The sequence below is a fragment of the Hemicordylus capensis genome, chromosome 5 (genome assembly GCF_027244095.1).
Source record: "Hemicordylus capensis ecotype Gifberg chromosome 5, rHemCap1.1.pri, whole genome shotgun sequence".
NCBI classification, from domain to species: domain Eukaryota; kingdom Metazoa; phylum Chordata; class Lepidosauria; order Squamata; family Cordylidae; genus Hemicordylus; species Hemicordylus capensis.
In genome coordinates this window covers 166,690,287-166,708,418 of record NC_069661.1, presented here as the reverse complement: position 1 = coordinate 166,708,418, position 18,132 = coordinate 166,690,287, and the positions used below count along the sequence as shown (strand labels likewise).

General features: G+C 42.3%; 1 protein-coding gene across 1 annotated transcript; it reads left to right on the top strand.

The window, feature by feature from the left end:
• Positions 1-1,769: 1,769 nt before the first annotated feature.
• Positions 1,770-16,624, top strand: LMOD2 (leiomodin 2). Its single transcript, XM_053257150.1, has 3 exons — positions 1,770-2,179; positions 10,568-12,007; positions 16,230-16,624. Exons 1-3 carry the CDS (start codon positions 1,907-1,909, stop codon positions 16,254-16,256), a joined length of 1,740 nt encoding a protein of 579 aa, XP_053113125.1. The 5' UTR covers positions 1,770-1,906; the 3' UTR covers positions 16,257-16,624.
• Positions 16,625-18,132: the final 1,508 nt, after the last annotated feature.

Below are 18,132 nucleotides of genomic sequence, written 5' to 3'. Positions count from 1 at the left end.
AGCCAGGCTTTTAGTTTATACTGTAGTTTTAAAGCTTTGGGTTTTAGAGTTTTTATTTGTAATTTTAAATTGTTTTAATTGTGACAATGTTTTAATGGTTTTTAGATTTTTAATGGTTTTTAGATAGTGAACCACCCAGGGACTTAAAATATATAGATGATGATGATGATGATGATGATGATGATGATGTGGCCTTATAGAATTTCTCCCTCAGATTTAACCTTGGATACTGTAGAATCCATAGGAAAGAGCTGTGGTATGCAAGGACAAGACAGTGGAGTTGAATCAGAAATATTAACAGTTTAATGAGTCAGATATTATGTACAGAGATGCAAGGGCAGTCTGCCTTCAGTGCTCTTGCTGCTGGCTGTTTGTTAGCCCCGCCTCTACTCCAGGACTGGAATATAAGTAACTAAAGCACCATTCAAAAGTTGGCCTGGATCAAGGAATGGCTTTTTTAAAAAACACACCACAGACACATCTGTTTTGCAAGGAACAGTAGCTGACATCCTGACTAAATTTATTTGAAGAAGCCCCACTGAAATAAAAGGAACAATTTCAGTGGAACTTCCTTGAGTAAATGCAGTCAAGTTGTCAGCCAGTAACAGAATAGTCTAAAATAAAGAATGTAAAGTTCTTAAACTTCTCACTCTTATCTCTATATCTCATTAAAAATAGTCTGCACTGAAAGGGTCAGAGAACATTGTATATTCTATATTCTACTCATAATTGTTCCAGCAAAAAGACCCACTCCTATAGTGACATAGTTCATTGCATTTTTTTTTAAATCTAATGATTGTGATAGGACGTTTTGTGGGTATTGAACAGATGGGCAAAATGCACCAAGAAGCAGCTGACATTTGCAAAATGGTCTCTGTAATAACAACCCCTTTGCTCTCCCAGATAGAAGTCAATATTAGAAACTGGGGCTACTCAGGTTTTCTCAATTCCACTCTCATATCTTGAGAAAACCCATTGTTTTCAAAGGAAGAATTAGAATTCATCAAGAGCTCATTAAGAACCCAGTCTAGCTGATCTATGTTGATGCTTGTATTACAACCTTGATGGTTTATTTTCCTGGGCTTCTGTTCGTAAGTATTATTGTTGTACTGGCCTGTGACTGTAAAAAAGTATTGGAAGGCTCAAAATAATCTAATTACTGTTACAGCTGAGTGGTGGTTTTTTGTTTTTTTTTAAGGGTTCCATACCTAATCTTATAAAGATATTCTGCAACTATATATATCAATCATTAAATAAGAATTATGAGAAATAATTATATAAATTAATGAAAACACGCCTGACATCCTGGGCATGCCAGTCCTCCTGGCTTTGTGTTACATTCCTGAAGATAACAAAGGTTCAGTTGAATGAAGTTACCTCCCCCTTCTCTCATCATTCTCCTCCCAGTAACCATGAAAATGAGGATCAGTTCTCCAAAACAACTGTGAATTTCCTTTTGCCACACTTGTGGGGACTAAAGTGCTCTTTGATTGTCTGCTTAACTTGCTGGGCAAACACAGAGTGTCTCCATAAAGTGTCTTCTTTTTCTTCTTCTACCATTCTCCTCGACTAAGTAACAGATGAGTAGACATTTTCCTCCTATCAGGTTATGCTAAATATGGACATGGTCAGTATGTCAATAATCCCTGTGTTTAAGAGACATACAGACACTGGTGTTGGGACATTCTTTCTGTTCAACTGTCTTGCTGACGTCTGATGCTTAAAACAGAGCATGCTTTCATCCTTCCGTGCATTGTCGCAATCCCCTAGGAATACTTTTAAAAGGGTGCCGCGGCTACGGAGGGAAACAGTTGCTAACTAAACCAGATACGGACTCCTTGATTCAGCTTCTGTGAATGCTGCATTATAATTTCAGCTTTCTATCAGTCTGACAAAACAAGGGACCATGTCTACTTTTGGCTACAGGCGGGAGCTTAGTAAATATGAAGACCTAGATGAAGATGAACTCCTTGCTTCTCTGACTGATGAGGAATTGAAGGAGCTGGAGAGAGAGTTCGAGGACATTGAGCCTGACCGGGATCTTCCAGTGGGGCAAAGGCAAAAAAGTCTCACAGAGAAAACTCCAACAGGAACATTCAGCCGGGAGGCACTGATGGCCTACTGGGAAAGGGAGACCAGAAAACTTCTAGAAAAAGAAAGAATGGGGGCATGTGAGAAGGTAGGATAGCAAATGCATGAACCAGGTCCCAGAAATATATTTCTTTTCATTCTCCACTTTTGTACAGCCAATTCTGCCCAATGTTTTCTATTGTGTTAAAAAAAAGCAACAATTTTATGCAAAATAATAGTATACTGTAGAACTGAAATATATGTGTTAAAATGAACATATTGTAGAATGACAGTGATGATTCTTATTTTTACTGAGGGCTGATCTAAATGGTTAGATAGGAGAATGCTTCTGAAATGGAATCTCTTCAGTGAGATTCCTGTCATTGAGTGTTCCCCACTCTAAAACTATATGCTCATAGAAAATCAAATCAAATGAAATCAAAATAGAAAATTAGCACATGCAGGAAAGGACTGGACCAGTACTGTAGAAGTGAAACTATAGTTCCAGAAGGACTCTCCTGGATTTGCTGAGCATGTAGTTGGACTCCTAGGCTCCTTTAGCACATTTCATATAGCCACCAAATGCTTTATAATCATTGGCCATGATCTGTGCAACTAGCTTCATGGCCCTTATAGGACTTTTATCTGTGTTTTCCTTATCAGAACTTCAAATGCAGCCTTATAGTCAGTGGATTTCAAAAACAGTTTGCTATGAATGGGGTGTGTGTGTGTGTGTGTAATGTGTTGCAGTTAGGGGAAATATTGGATAAGTGCCACCTAATGGCGCAGCAGGGAAATGACTTGACTAGCAAGCCAGAGGTTGCCGGTTCGAATCCCAGACTATGGGAAACATTTATATTGGGCAGCAGTAATATAGGAAGATGATGAAAGGCAAAACCACAGGGCTCTGTGGGCACCAGGAGTCGACACCGACTCGACGGCACACTTTACCTTTACTTTTATGTCTCATTGATTTCATTGAGAAAGTTTTAAGCATATGCTAACCTTTTGCACCAAAACCAGCGAAGTGTAAATGTGCTAGCATGATTGTGCTCACACTCAGTTCTGAAGAGGCATGCAAAAGCTGTTCTGCATACCGGAAGCAACTCATTTGCAATGCCACTGGACAGGATCCAGAGACCTTTGGTTGGAGAAACTAAGGTGTCTGGGGTCTCCTTCTGAAAGAAGCCACATGGCATCACACCAAACTTCATTTGAAGACTGTTTTGTGCACATGCAGAAGCATTTGTGTATGACCAAGGGGCTCTTTGACTTTTATCTTCTTAGTCTTCACAACAATCCAATAAGACAGATAAATACATATTTATCACAATTTTATTTCATTCTTATCTAGTGCAGATGCAACACTGAACACTCTCAAACCATAGTTAAAAGACTGAGATTGGGCCAGGGTATTGGGCCACAGGATTCACACTCCCTCTAGGAATATATGAACCAGCTAGAGGTTCAGCCAGTTTGCCATCGAACCAGGCCCAGTTTGGTACCAGTTTGGGGGTTCTAAAGTTTTTTGTTTTTTAAAAAAAACACCTTTGTTTTTTTTTAGGACTAACTGTCTGGTCCAGGAGTGCTGCCGCAGTTGTGGGAAGGTATCTCTGCATCTCCCCCTACCGCCGCTGGCCTTCCCCCACTCTTCAAAGGGTCATTTTGGCCCTTCCTCCTGTAATGGCAGCCATTTTGGTGGCCATCGTGCATGCGCCCTGGCCATTTGCGTGGCCTAGGAGCCAAGGTGCATGTGTGGTGGCCTTCAAAATGGCTGCCACCAGAGGAAGAAGAGCCAGAATGGCCTGAAAATGGGCCAAAATGGCCCTTTGAAGAGTGAGGGAAGGCCAGCATGGGGATGGCCTTGAGATGGTGAACAAATCCCATGGCTGCTGAAGCACCCCTGGACCTGGCAGTGAATCCTAATTTTTTTTTTAACCTTAGAACCCCCAAACCAGCTCGAATTCAAGCTGAACTGGGGGCGGGTCTGTTTGGGCGAGGGCCCACAAAACCAAACATTCCTGGTTTGGTTTGAGTCTGGTTTAGACTCAAACCAAACTGGGCAAACTGGTTTTGTGCACACCCCTAACTCCCCCCTCCCATTTAGGTGGCATAGAAAGGTTGAAGTGCACCCTGGGACAAAAAGTGAAGATGCTTTCCCATCTTCCTCATCTCCCCTCTCTTTATCTTTATTGCAGAAGAATTGTAAGGACATGAAAAACAAAACATTATCAGCAAGCCCTTTCTCTTGATCCTAAATTAATTAGATTTAGGTCACATGAGCTAGACCTGCCTTTGTCACATGAGCTAGACCTGCCATTTGTCACATGAGCTAGACCTGCCTCTGACCCAGGGTTGCATGCTCATGAGAACCAGGGCAAAAACCCTAAGTCCTGGTATTCTGAATAAGGGTAAGCCTGCTCCTAGCCCTCACTCTTAACCCAGGTGAGTGCAGAGCAGGGGCCCTGGCTCCTGGGTCTCTTCAGTTGGAGGGGTGTGATCTGTGGATGTGCCATTCTGCAGGTCCATTCTATGATCACTTGTTCAAAATGGCTTGAGTGAGGCGTGCCCCACCTCCTTCCCCTCATGGCCAATCAGAGGGCAACTTTGTTGTAATGAGGTTTTCCATTCTCCTGGCAGCATGTTGCATTCTGGGAAGGTTCTTCTGATTCTCAGTGGGCTTCCCTGATCCAAGGTCACCTCTGCAGCACTTATCTGTGTGCTGCGCTTGCAGAGTCCAATGGAAGCTCTGCTTGTCTGTTCAGCATGGGGTAAGAACTCTTCCCATCTGCAAACCATCCCCTTCTGATCATGTGCAAGAGCCCAATATCATACAATCTCCATGCACATGCACACACATTATCCTGCTTCAGAAACCATGTATGTATGTATATGTGTGTGTGTGTGTGTGTGTGTATACACACACACTACAGTCAGCTGATACATATTCATACATCAACAACACTTCTATCTTTCTTATTAGACCCCTCTCCACTCTCGCTCTCTCACACACACCTCAGTCAATTTTATGTAGGAAATTAAATCCCAGATTTCTCTTCTGGATTTCAATATAGCACTTACATTTATATACCGCTCTATAGCCGGAGCTCTCTAAGCGGTTTACAATGATTTAGCATATTGCCCCCAACATTCTGGGTACTCATTTTACCGACCTCGGAAGGATGGAAGGCTGAGTCAACCTTGAGCCCCTGGTCAGGATCGAACTTGTAACCTTCTGGTTACAGGGCGGCAGTTTTACCACTGCGCCACCAGGGGCTCTTTAAATATAAATTAAATCCCGTTAAGGAAGGAATAATTGGAGGAACAGGAAGCAGAGCAGGGAGTATTATGGTTTTACTCTGTTCTTTTAAATGAGGGCAGGATTCAAAAAGAGTCCCTAAGCTCCTTTAATTGAAAACCCTTTCATCTCTGCCTCAACTTCAGGAGGAAAGGGGGAGTGGGAGGAGTGTCAGGCAGCATTCCTCCCTCCCTGCCTCCTTTTTTCCTTTCTGATTGGCTTCTTAATGCTCATCAACATTTCTGACTGTTCAGACAGTCAGTCAGGCTGAGGGAGGGTTGGACTAAACCTGTGTGCTACCCAACCAGTCAGGAGGAGTGGCTGACACTCCTCCCCCTCCCCTCCTGGACAGATCTTGCTTGAAGCAGAGAAACGTTGTTCAATCAGAAGCCATTTCTCTGGCAGTGAGTCAGGGAGGTAGAAGGGGGAGAGCAAACAGCAAGCTGCCACTGACCTGGTGCCCCCCATCCCTGCTAACTTGGCAAAGAGGCACCTTATAATGTGGTGATTCTCTTTATTTAGCTGGGGGAGAGTAACTGGCCATATCCATCCCCAGCACAGTACCTCCAGTGACGGTTGCTAGTGTTTATCTTATGTTTCTTTTAGATTGTGAGCCCTTTGGGGACAGGGATCCATCTTATTTATTTATTATTCCTCTGTGCAAACCACCCTGAGCCATTTTTGGAAGGGCAGTATAGAAATCAAATCATTATCATCATCATCATCATTATTAATAATAATAATCATCCCTTGGGGTACAGGGACATTTGTCCCCTCTTTGTTCACTTATAGTCATTGCTTCGTTTGTCCCCATCCATCCCTTTCAAACCATAATTTCAAACCATAGATTAAATATTGAAAAACTGACCAACCTAGTCACAAGACACCCAGACAAGAAGCTTCTAAATTGCTCGCAGAAGATATTTGCACTATCTTGAGCCATTATTGTGGTTTTACTGCATTAGAAGTAAGAAATAGATGGCTGGCCAAAGATTGTTCACTGTTTTCATTCTACCCCACATTCTGCTTAAGTTCTTTTGGAATGAACAGAACATCACCATGATAATTAGGAACTTTATTTACTACTATAATCTATATCCTGCCTTCCTAAAAACTTAATGAAAATGGTTTGCAAACGTTGACACAATAAAACTAGAACAAATAACAAGAATGCACTGGAAACAATGGCTAACTTCTAAAGCAACAAACCACAGGTGGAGTGTTAAGAGGTTTCTTGTGCTAGTGCGAGAAGATAAAAATGGGGATTTGCTGAAGTGTGCTATGGTGCTATAGTGCTCTTGCACAATTGTCCCCATTGAAACAAATGTGGCATGTTGCAGTTGCACAACTTTTGCACAACTATTTCACAACTGCAAGCAAGCTTACAGTAGCACAACACTAGTCTGGAGGACACAAGCTTTAGACTTAGTGCTACTAGCTAGTGTGCAACAGTTTTGCTCTAGCACAATGTCCTTCCACAAGCAGTTAGTTGCTCTGGATGTCAGCCACTGACATTGATAGATTTAAATCAGCAGTAGCAATACATCCTCTAAAATCAACACTCCATGAAAGCCCTTTGAGATTAAGACAGTTTTTTTCTGCCCACCCAAAAGCAAGCAGTGAAGGGGCCGCTTCCCTTGAGAAGCTGTTCCAAATCTGGGGCACCAATTCATTTATTTATATCTCACCTTTAACCTACACAATTACAAGCTTTAAAAACAGTCCACAACGTACTGTATGCACCACACAAGAAATGATTATTTATCCTTGCTTGAATTTACTTGAAGGAATGTTGTGAGCAAAATATTTCATAAATGGAAGGTTAGGCTAATTGAAAAATATTTTACACCACGACATGTGAGGGGGTCCCAACAGCTCCCAGCCACAAAGGTTCAAAGGGATAAATAGTCACTTGCCCCCAATATGCCTTTGTTTCTTTTTTTAACATTATCACTTGACTTTGCAAAGCAGCAAACTGGAAAGCCACACCACCACAGCAAGAGAGAGAATACAGAATTCCTAGCAGTGTACAGATGATAGGGCTATATTTACCACAGAACTGATAGGGCCACGTTCTTTACCCGTGTGAAGCATCATCATTCAGTTGACTTCCATGGAATTATCTCACTTCTTGATTGGCGCTTATCGGAGTCCAGCTGGAGGAATTTATACAAGCACTGCAGCCAGGGTGTTGGTATGCAGTCAATCTAAGTATTAATATAGTGCTTGCCATGCAGTCTGTCCAAGGGTAACAAATACACAATAATAAAAACAATGCTAAATACAAAATAACAAATCGTAACAATAGGGATGCAGCCAGGACTCTGAACTGTGTAATGCAATAGTGTACCCAAATAGCAACAATTGCTAAATCTGGACCTGGGAAGGTACAAGCACAGTTAATTCTATACTTAATTTCAGTCTACACTTGAGGCTGCTTGGCACATCTCTGGAATTGTTCTCGGATTCAAGTAGAATTATTATTGTAATTTTAGCTGCAAACATTTCAGGTACAATCCATTCACAGTATGAACCCAGCACCAAGATGCACATAATCCCAACATGTATGCATGTACTGGTGCATGTACCACAATGGAGCATTTGGGGCAATAGAAGGTCTCTGTGCACCTCCCATAATTCTATTTAGTCATAGGAACATACATAGGAAACTGCCATATACTGAGTCAGACCATTGGTCTATCTAGGTCAGTATTGTCTTCACAGACTGGCAGCAACTTCTCCAAGGTTGCAGGCAGGAATCTCTCTCAGCCCTTTCTTGGAGAAGCCAGGGAGGGAACTTGGAACCTTCTGCTCTTCCCAGAGTAGCGGCTCCATCCCCTGAGGGGAATATCTTACAGTGCTCACATGTAGTGTCCCATTCAAATGCAACCAGGATGGATCCTGCTTAGCTAGGGGAACAAGTCATGCTTGCTACCACAAGACCAGCTCTCCTCTATGTGTGCTTTGTAAATTACTTAAATTGAAGAAGGAGTAACTTGCAACAGATATTGGAAAGAAACTCCCAGTCCCTGCAATGTCCCATGAACAGGTGAAGCGGGGCGGGGTGGGGGTGGGTGGGAGGCCAAGCTGTTGGAATTCTCTGTGTGCAAGTGCCACACACTCAGGTCTAAGAGGATTGTGGCCTTATTGTGCATATGAGTTTTGGAATGAAATCTTGTCTACCAATAGTGGTATCTGTGCTCTTCACTTTGTTCAGCCCAACTATGTAGACAACTGAAGTCAGGACTACCAAACTGGATTATGAGGGTTGATGGGTTTCAAAATCCTTCTTACCAGTATATTGAAGACTGCACAGTGGTTAAAGCAGATGAATCTGTTCACATAGATGTTGTGGTTAATGAGAGTTGGATGGAGAATGTCCATAAACATGGCCAAACTATGCATATCCACATGAAGACATCAATATGATGATTAAATTGATAGCAGAAACTGGGGGGGGGGGCGGGATTGCCAAGTCAATATGCAAGATATCCATGTTTAAACTGTGCATATTGACGAAGGAATGTATGAAATATGTCCTGACAATCTGTTTGTTAAATGAAAAGTAGCTGGAAGTCATAAAGATATATTTGCTTAGACAGTTTTGAAAACAAGGCATAATCAGTATCTGGAAAGGCAATCCTTTTGCTCAGCCTTTTGGGGTTGGAAGATGTGGAATCATGGCTCACATGCCGCACTGCTATATGAGGACGGAGCAATAGTTCTGCCCTCACACGGAACTGGGACACTAGCTGTGCTGCAGTCTTGTGCAGGGAGTGTGCATAGCATAGGAGCATAGGAAGCTACTATATTCTGAGTCAGACCACTGGCCTATCTAACTCAGTATTGTCTTCACAGACTGGCAGCGGCTTCTCCAAGGTTGCAGGCAAGAATCTCTCTCAGCCCTATCTTGGAGAAGCCAGGGAAGGAACTTGGAACCTACTGCTCTTCCCAGAGTAGCGGCTCCATCCCCTGAGGGGAATCTCTTCCAGTGCTCACACTTCTAGTCTCCCATTCATATGCAACCAGGGTGGACCCTGCTTAGCTAAGGGGACAAGTCATGCTTGCTACCACAAGACCAACTCTCAAATGATTTGATGCATTTCTCCCCTCTCTGCAAAAGCCCTGTTCACTGCCAGAAATATTTCTCTGAAGGCTGTGTGACGATCCTCAGGGACATATTTCTGGTAACAAATAGTCTTTGCATGGAGGGGAGAAAAGAAAACATTGCCTCCTGCCCCCCCACAACCCGTACACTGTACTGTGAGGCAAACCTACAGTGCAGCTAGTGTCCGAGGGCAGAGTACTTGACTGCCCTCATAAAGCTACACAGCATGTGGGCCCATGTTTTAAAATCTTGTGCTGAAATTTAATTTGGTATTTATTTGATGTTTTGTGATGTCTTCTTGCTTGTGAGCTGTCATTTGCTTTTGTGTTGATTCATGCAAAATTGCTTGTGGGATAGGGTGGCTTGTGGCTAATACCATTAAGATCCCTGACCGCTCCCTGTTAATGAACACTTTCCATGTGAACATGTACAGTTGTGAGGATTTATGCACATTATCCATTAAGCTCACATTCAGCCCAACATGTACATGATGTTCTAATAGCACAATCCCCACATATCCTCCCATACTCCCATGCAGACCCAGTGGTGGCTGCTGGGGAGATCAGCCTTTTGCTTCATTCCTGCACCCTGACCAGTCCTCAGCCACACACATGCACTGCATTGCAACATGCAATACCTCCTACAATAGGCCGTGTGTCTCTACACTGTGTATTGTCCTTCTCACCAGCATTCTGGTCTGCAAGGGACTCCTGCTCTTGCTCTTGCTCTGTCCTTGAGGAGATGGGTCATGAACTAAGCTTTCTTTAGATCAGGAAAGGTTGGGCCTTCTTAATGCATGCCAATATTTGCTCTTCTTTTGAAAGATTACATTAGTATTCCCATGCTTGAAAGATAGAGAAACAGATCATGAAAACAGAAAAGTTAATCAAAAATAAATCCTGAGAAGTTGTCCCTTGAGGAAAGATGTTTGCAGCTCACCCAATGAATGCTCAATAATAGTGCAGTGTTTCCTTGATAAACTAGAAATCTGAAAAGGCCCTCAGGGAGTCTCATGAGAACTAAGTATAAGAACCTTTATATAACATAGACATTATTGCAGTGATAATTAATGAAGCTACATTCTTTTTTAGGATTCAAAACAAGAAGATGATGACACATCAGAAGAAATTAATGAAGAAGATTTCACTGGAAGTAACAGTGAAGTTTCTGAAGAGGTATACACTGAAGAAGAGGAGGAAGAGGAGGACAAGGAGGAGGAGGAGGAGGAGGAGGAAGAGGAAGAAGATGAAAAAGAAAGTGGTGCAGATGAAGATGAAGAAAAAGAAGCAATTGAAATGTATAAGAAAATGACAAACTCTGAAAGCAGCAGTTCAGGCAATATTAAACAAGGAAAATGTAACAAGAATGAAAGTGAAACCGTTACCAATGGCCACAGTGAAAAGGATGCAGAAGACTTAAGCTGCAGAATGGGCGCAATGCACCCATGTGGAAATCCAACTGTGATTGAAGATGCTTTGGAAAAAGTGAACAACAATGATCCTGATACCACTGAAATCAACTTAAACAACATTGAAAATATCACACCACAAATGCTTACACATTTTGCGCAGGCCCTCAGGAACAACACTGTAGTCAAAACCTTTAGCTTGACCAACACTCATGCTGATGACAATGTTGCAATGGCTATTGCTGGTATGTTAAAAGTGAATAAGCACATATCAAGTCTGAATCTTGACTCCAATTTTATCACAGGCAAAGGAATATTAGCTATCATGAGGGCTTTGCAGCATAACAAGGTTTTAACAGAATTACGGTTCCACAACCAAAGACATATAATGGGTAGTCAGGCTGAAATGGATATTGCTAAACTTCTGAAGGACAACACTACTATTGTGAAGCTAGGCTATCACTTTGAACTAGCTGGACCAAGAGTGAGTATGACAAGCATCCTGACAAGAAACATGGACAAACAAAGGCAGAAACGGATTCAGGAACAAAGGCAGCAGGAATCCAGTGGGGATGGAGCAATCAATCCAAAGACCAAAGCTTTACAAAAAGGAACTCCTGGTTCTTCACCTTATTCATCTCCCCGAAGTTCACCTTGGTCCTCTCCAAAGCTTCCTAAAAAAGTCTTACCTGTTCAAAACCAATCTTCTTCTCCCCAAAGTTCACCCCGGTCTTCTCCAAAACTTCCTAAAAAGGTTCCACCTGTCAAAATCCAACCTCCATCTCCACCACCACCACCATCTCCCCCACCTCCTCCTCCACCACCTCCTCCTCCAATTGTTCCAGAGAAAAAAGCACCAAGCAGGAATATTGCTGAGGTCATCAAACAGCAGGAAAGTGCCAAAAAAGCTTTACAAAATAAACAGAAAAAGAAAAAAGGAAAGAAAAGCAAAAAATATGAGAATGAGATCTTGAAAGAAATTAAAAATTCCTTAAAAGTAGTCCCTGACAAGAAGTCAGAAGAAGGTTCCCGTCCCTCTAGCCGACCTTCAACGCCACAGAGATCTCTCCATGGTGACCTCATGGACGCAATTAGGGGAAGTAGCATAAAACAGTTAAGGCGGGTACGTATTTTTGTTCTCGTAATGGATTAGAATTGAGAAATAAATTGTACTATAGGTGTATGATAGAGGTTGACATCCAGACTAACATTTAAACTGACAAACACTTCACACACGCAACAGGGAAGGAGTGATAGACAGAGGCGGGCCTTCTCTGTAGCTGCTCCTGGGATGTGGAATGCACTCCTGGCAGAAATTTGTATTCATTGTTGTCCTTCAGGAGAGCCCTTAAAACCTATCTGTTTGGACTGGCCTTCCAGGGTTTTAAATGATGACCTGTTTTACATTGTTTTAAATTGTTGCCCTGATTTCCAGGGTTTTTAGCTGCTTAATTGGTTTTATTGTGTTTTAATAGTTTGATTTTAATTGTTAATTTGTTTTAATTGTTTTTTTCATGCTGTAAACTCCCCTGAGCCATTTTGGAAGGCGATATACAAATCTAATAAACAAACAAACAAACAAACAAACAAACAAAACATTCATCAGTCTCCCAGTTCCTCTGAAGCCCTATGTCCAAAAATATGTCCCTGAGGATTGCAGGGCACTTAGGGACATATTTTTGGAAAGCGCAGTGTGCTGCAGAGGAAACAAGAGATTGGTGGAAACAGTCTCTCCTCTATTGTATGTATGAAATGTTTTCTGGCATATGCAATGTTACTCTGGATGTTAACCAGTGAACTGTAAAAATGTGTGTGATTTTTTAAACTATCTCATTTAAAATACAAAAGTAAGACTATCATCATCAAGACAAATTTTTAATTGCAATTTTCTGTCCTGGTTTGTATTAACATGTAATTTAAAATACCTAATAATCATGTTAGGAACACCATCATAATTATTTAATTGGAGAACAATTATGAGAACATATTTTAAAACAACACAGTCTTTGTCAAGAGACAGTAGACACTCTTGTCTCTTCACTGAGAAATGTCTTTACCTTTTGGGAGAATGGTCTCACAAAGAAGTACGCAAACTCCTAATTCAGTCAACCAGTAACTTCTGTGTCAAAGAGGATAACCCTGTTCACACACTGGGTTCAATGCACATACAGTAAAGGTAAAGGTAAAGTTGTGCCACTGAGTCAGTGTCAACCACTGGCGACCACAGAGCCATGTGGTTTTCTTTGATTTACCATTGCCATCTCCCACGCAGTATGAGATGATGCCTTGCAGCATCTTCCTATATTGCTGCTGCCCAATATAGGTGTTTCCCATAGTCTGGGAAACATACCAACGCAGATTCGAACCGGCAACCTCTGGCTTACTAGTCAAGTTACTTCCCCACTGCACCATTAGTTGGCTTGCACATACAGTAGTATGTGTGAAATGATTTCTGCAACCTGCATTTGTGGGGGCCTATATCCAGGTTCACTTTAAAACATAATGCATGTGCAGTTATTCACACAAACGCATGTACGTGTGCCCTGACACCCATTTGCACATACAGGCTAATGTCTGACTAGGGTTATGCTGCACTCCAAACGTATTAGGTGTGAAAAACAGATTGGCAATAGTTTTTAAAAAACGACGACGAATATTTAAGAATACAGGGAAGAAATCAGACGGGCACTTTAATTAAAAATACAAATTACACAATGAAACAAACCTATGATAAATATATTTTAAGATTAAATGTAATTTAAATACATTTAGCACTCACATTTAATTAAAAGAAATGTAATTTTAAAAAAACATATAGAAATTCAACAAGCTGATTCACAGATTTACACAGAACTTTGTAACACACATACTAGAGATTTGGATGTCTTTAATTACAAATTTCCTGTCTCTCTTTGTCTGTGTTCAAAATCTGTTTCAGCTTGTTGCATTTCTATAATTAATTAATTAAGATATTTATACCCTGCTCCTCCAGTACGCTACTGCTTGGGGCAGCTCACAACATTAATAAAATAGATACAATGTAAAATAAAAGATCAATAAAATTGAACAAGTTAAAAGAGCAAACTAAAGCCAGATTTAAAATTACTCTTTAAAAAAAGGGTTTCAACTTAAAAGTTAATAAAAATCTAGAAACTAAAAACTATGAAAAAAAAATAAAGAACCTAAAAGATAGAAGCAGCAGATTAAAAATTTAAAAGCTTCTTTTAAAAGACATGTTAATTGTTTTTTAAAAACACTTAGGAAGGGAGCATGGCAAAGCTCTTTGGGGAGGGCGTTCCAAAGCTGAGAGACCACAACCCAAAAGGCCCTGTCTATACCCGCGCCCCCCAAACCAGATCTCTGTTAGTGGTGGAGCCATGAGAAGGTCCTGAGATGCTGAGCGAAGGGCCCTGGCAGGTTCATATGGGTGAAAGCCGTCCGACAGGTATCCCAGCCAGAAACCATGTAGAGCTTTAAAGTCAAAGACTAGCACTTTGAACTGAGTCCAGAAGCAGAATGGCAACCAATAAAGCTGCTGCAGGATAGATGTGACACTCACGAAGCAACACATGCCCTTTTTTGCAGCAGCGTTCTGGACCAGCTGAAGCTTCTGAACCATCTTCAAGGGCAGCCCCATATAGAGTGCATTGCAGTAGCTGAATCTGGATGTTGCCAAAGCATGAGTGATTGAGGTCAGGTCCACCTTCTCCAAGAAGGGTTGCAGCTGGTGTACAAGCCATAGCTGGTACAAAAGCACCTCTGCACACCGCCGCCACCTGTGCCTCCACCTATGCCTCCATATACTCTTTGCCCCTTTCTCAGTATTTGTGCATCACATTCTTCCATATATACCTGATTCTCCAACAGAGATGTGCAAATCAATTCACTCACTAATCGATTCGGGGTGATTTGACAATTCTACCCTGAATCAAATCACCCTGAAAACAGGGCCAGATTTGGGGTAGAATAGAACTACCCTCAATTCAACCTGAACCGATTCCAGTGATTCAGGCACCATTTTGAGGCCTCTTTTATTGGGGAAATGGGCCTCAAAATGGTGCTTCTTTCTGAGGAGAGCTGTTTTACCAGTTGGGATCAGCAGGTAGACCAGCTCTCCAAGGCAGGCTGACGTGCAAAGTCCAGAGTGGAGGGCTGGTCTACCTTCTGATACCAATAGGTAGACTAGCTCTACTGGTTTCCTGGGGAGAGCTGGTCTACCAATTGAGATCAGTGGGTAGATCAACTCTCCCCTCCAGAATTAGTGCGCCAGCCTGCCTCAGAGAGCTGGTTTACCTGGGTAGACCTGTCCTCCGAGGTGGGCCGACCTGCTAAGTCTGGAGTGGAGGGTTGGTCTACCCCTGATCCCAATTGGGAGACCAACTCTCATTAGGACTGTATATGGGACTCCCACATGGAAAGTGTGTGAGAGCATTCCTCTAATTAGATGCGGGAAACCATCCCCTATGTCAGGGATGGCCAACTTCTGTATTTTACAGGGCACCTAGTGGAGCCAGCATAGTGTAGTGTGATTGTCAGAGTGCTGGATTAGAACAAGAGAGACCCAGCTTCAAATCCCTACTCAGCCATAAAGCTCACTGGGTTATTTGGGCTAGTCGCCATCTCTTTTGGATTAACCTACCTCACTGGGTTGTAAAGAGTAAGGAAAACAATATACACTGCTCTGAGCTCCTTGGAGGTGGAACAGGATAAAAATGTCATACACAAAACAAACATGGATGGCCAGTTCTGTAAAGATGACTAGCAGCTGTTGGTAAGGGTTTCTCAGCTATGGAGCACATACACTCAGGTTGGGGGTCATCAACTGGGAAAGTTAAAAAGAAGAAAAAATACTCTTCCATAAATATGGAAGACTGTTATTGGGACGTTGTCTTTCAAGAACATTCTTGACAAAGATACATGAGCCATTTATTTCTTATAAGTGTTAATTGTGAGCAATTATTTTTGAAATCAAATCCTGATTAAAACTTGGCAGGACCAGTGGGGACCAGATACAGTAGTTCTGCAGGTCATATTCAGCCCATGGACATGTGTAAGCCTTGTGCATTTACAGAGATGAACAGCAGTACTCATATATCACATGGTGGGGGGAATCTTCTATTCATATTGTCTCTTCTGATGAATATTAATTGTAACCTGCTTTGGAAACCAATCTTGGCTGAAAAGTAGAAATATAATAAAGAAGCAAACAAACAGAAATAACTCATTTCTACTAGCATAATTCTACTAACATATACCATTTTAAGAATAAGATCATCTGCTTATTTTTCTTCTAGTTCATATACCTAAATAAGAAAAAAGAAACCCACAAAACTCTTTTCTTTTAGGTGGAAATCCCAGAAGCTCTGCGGTAAAGCCATGACATGGAGAACAGGAATATACGATGTTAAGATAAAGGTACTGAATTGTTTCCACAGTGATAAATAGACTAATGTAAATGGCTTCAAAAGTGCACTCTTTCAGTTTCTACAAATATATTTCAAATCTGTTAAACATCAAGCAACACAGAATTCATCCGCATCTTCATTTGTAAATATGGAAACTTTCTTTTTTATGTAATGAGATTTCTAAGAAGAAATAGTCTATTTAGATATTCTTGTTGATACAAAATAGCACTTCACAAAACCTGTCCTTTATACAGAGAAGTAATTGTTTATTAACTTGTGGTTTTGCCTCATGAATTTACAATAAAGGTGATTTGAGTTTTTAAGTGACAAAACAACCTTTGTCCTAGATTGTTTAGCGTACACATCAAAGGAGGAAACTCTCATACCCATAAACTTGACAAAAGAGTCTTTTGAAAAGGCCAGAAGGTTCTGTGGGGTTAGAGAATATGTGTCAATGATGTGAGATTTCATATCCTTGAGATTCAGGGTGGATTCATCTACTATAGTCACCACATGAAAAATGCTAGAAAACCTTTTGTATGGGGGCAAGATGTGAACAGTGGCTAACATAAAGTGCAAAGGAATAGGAACATAGGAAGCTGCCACAGACTGAGTCAGACCATAGGTCATCTAGCTCAGTATTGTCTACACTGACTGGCAGCAGCTTCTCCAAGGTTGCAGGCAAGAATCTCTACCAGCCCTGTCTTGGAGATGCTGCCAGGGAGGGAACTTGGAACCTAGATGCTCTTCTCAGAGCAGCTCCATCACCTGAGGGGAGTATCTTACAGTGCTCACACATCAAGTCTCCCATTCATATGCAACCAGGATGGACCCTGCTTAGCTAAGGGGACAAGTCATGCTTGCTTCCACAAGACTAGCTCTCTTTAACCACTGCTCATAAGCCCCGCTGCTGGGGCTGCATGCTGGGCACCCTTGCTCTGTCATTAGTGGTGTGACGGAACCACCACAGTGCAGTTCCATGCCGGGGTGTGTGTGTGTCTTCCTTTAAGAGCAGGAGAGGGTGCACTTACCGCTCCCACCGCTTTCCCCGCGCTGGCACTCCGTTTTTAGGAAACTTCTTGGGGCAGCAGCATACATCCCTGCTGCCCCTTCCCCAGTTCCTGGCTGGCAGTGGCAGGAAGCAGCGATTGTGCATGCACCCGCCGTGTGTGTCGCACGGACACACAGACATTGCACATGCCACGTGCACGTCACACATATGACATGCGTGGCATATGTGCATCCATGCGCAGCGCGTACCAGGCGCACGTGTGTGCAGTTGCTACTTCTGGCCACTTCCGGCTAGGAACAGGGGAAGGGGTGGCAGAGAGGCACGCTGTCGCCCCAAGAAGTTTCCTAAAACCTGGAGTGCCGGTGGGGGAAAAGCAGTGGGAGGGGTAAGTGCACCCTCCTCTGCCCTTAAAGGAAGACACACACCCCGTGTCGAACTGTCAAGCTGGCGCCTGTGCAAACTGGTTCAGAGATCTTTTGAAGGGCCTTCGAACTGGTTCGTGCACACCACTAGTCAGAAGGACTCTGTGTATGTAGTTCTGTGATGTGATACCCATTAGAAATAATGGCAATCATGTTTTCTTGCGTGCTATGTGGGCCAGTAGCTACAACATCCAAGAGACCTCTATGGATCCCTGCTTATGTGGATTATCTCCATACTAGTACCAGTCACAGAACGGAATGTATGATGGTGATGGTGGTGTAGAAACTGTCTGTGTAATCGGGAGAATTGCCATATTGGGCTCTTGGCACTTTATGGCTGCCTAGGAACTTGTGACACAGGGAAGCATCTCCACCAACTCTCACATATGCTGTATTGTATGAAGCAGCA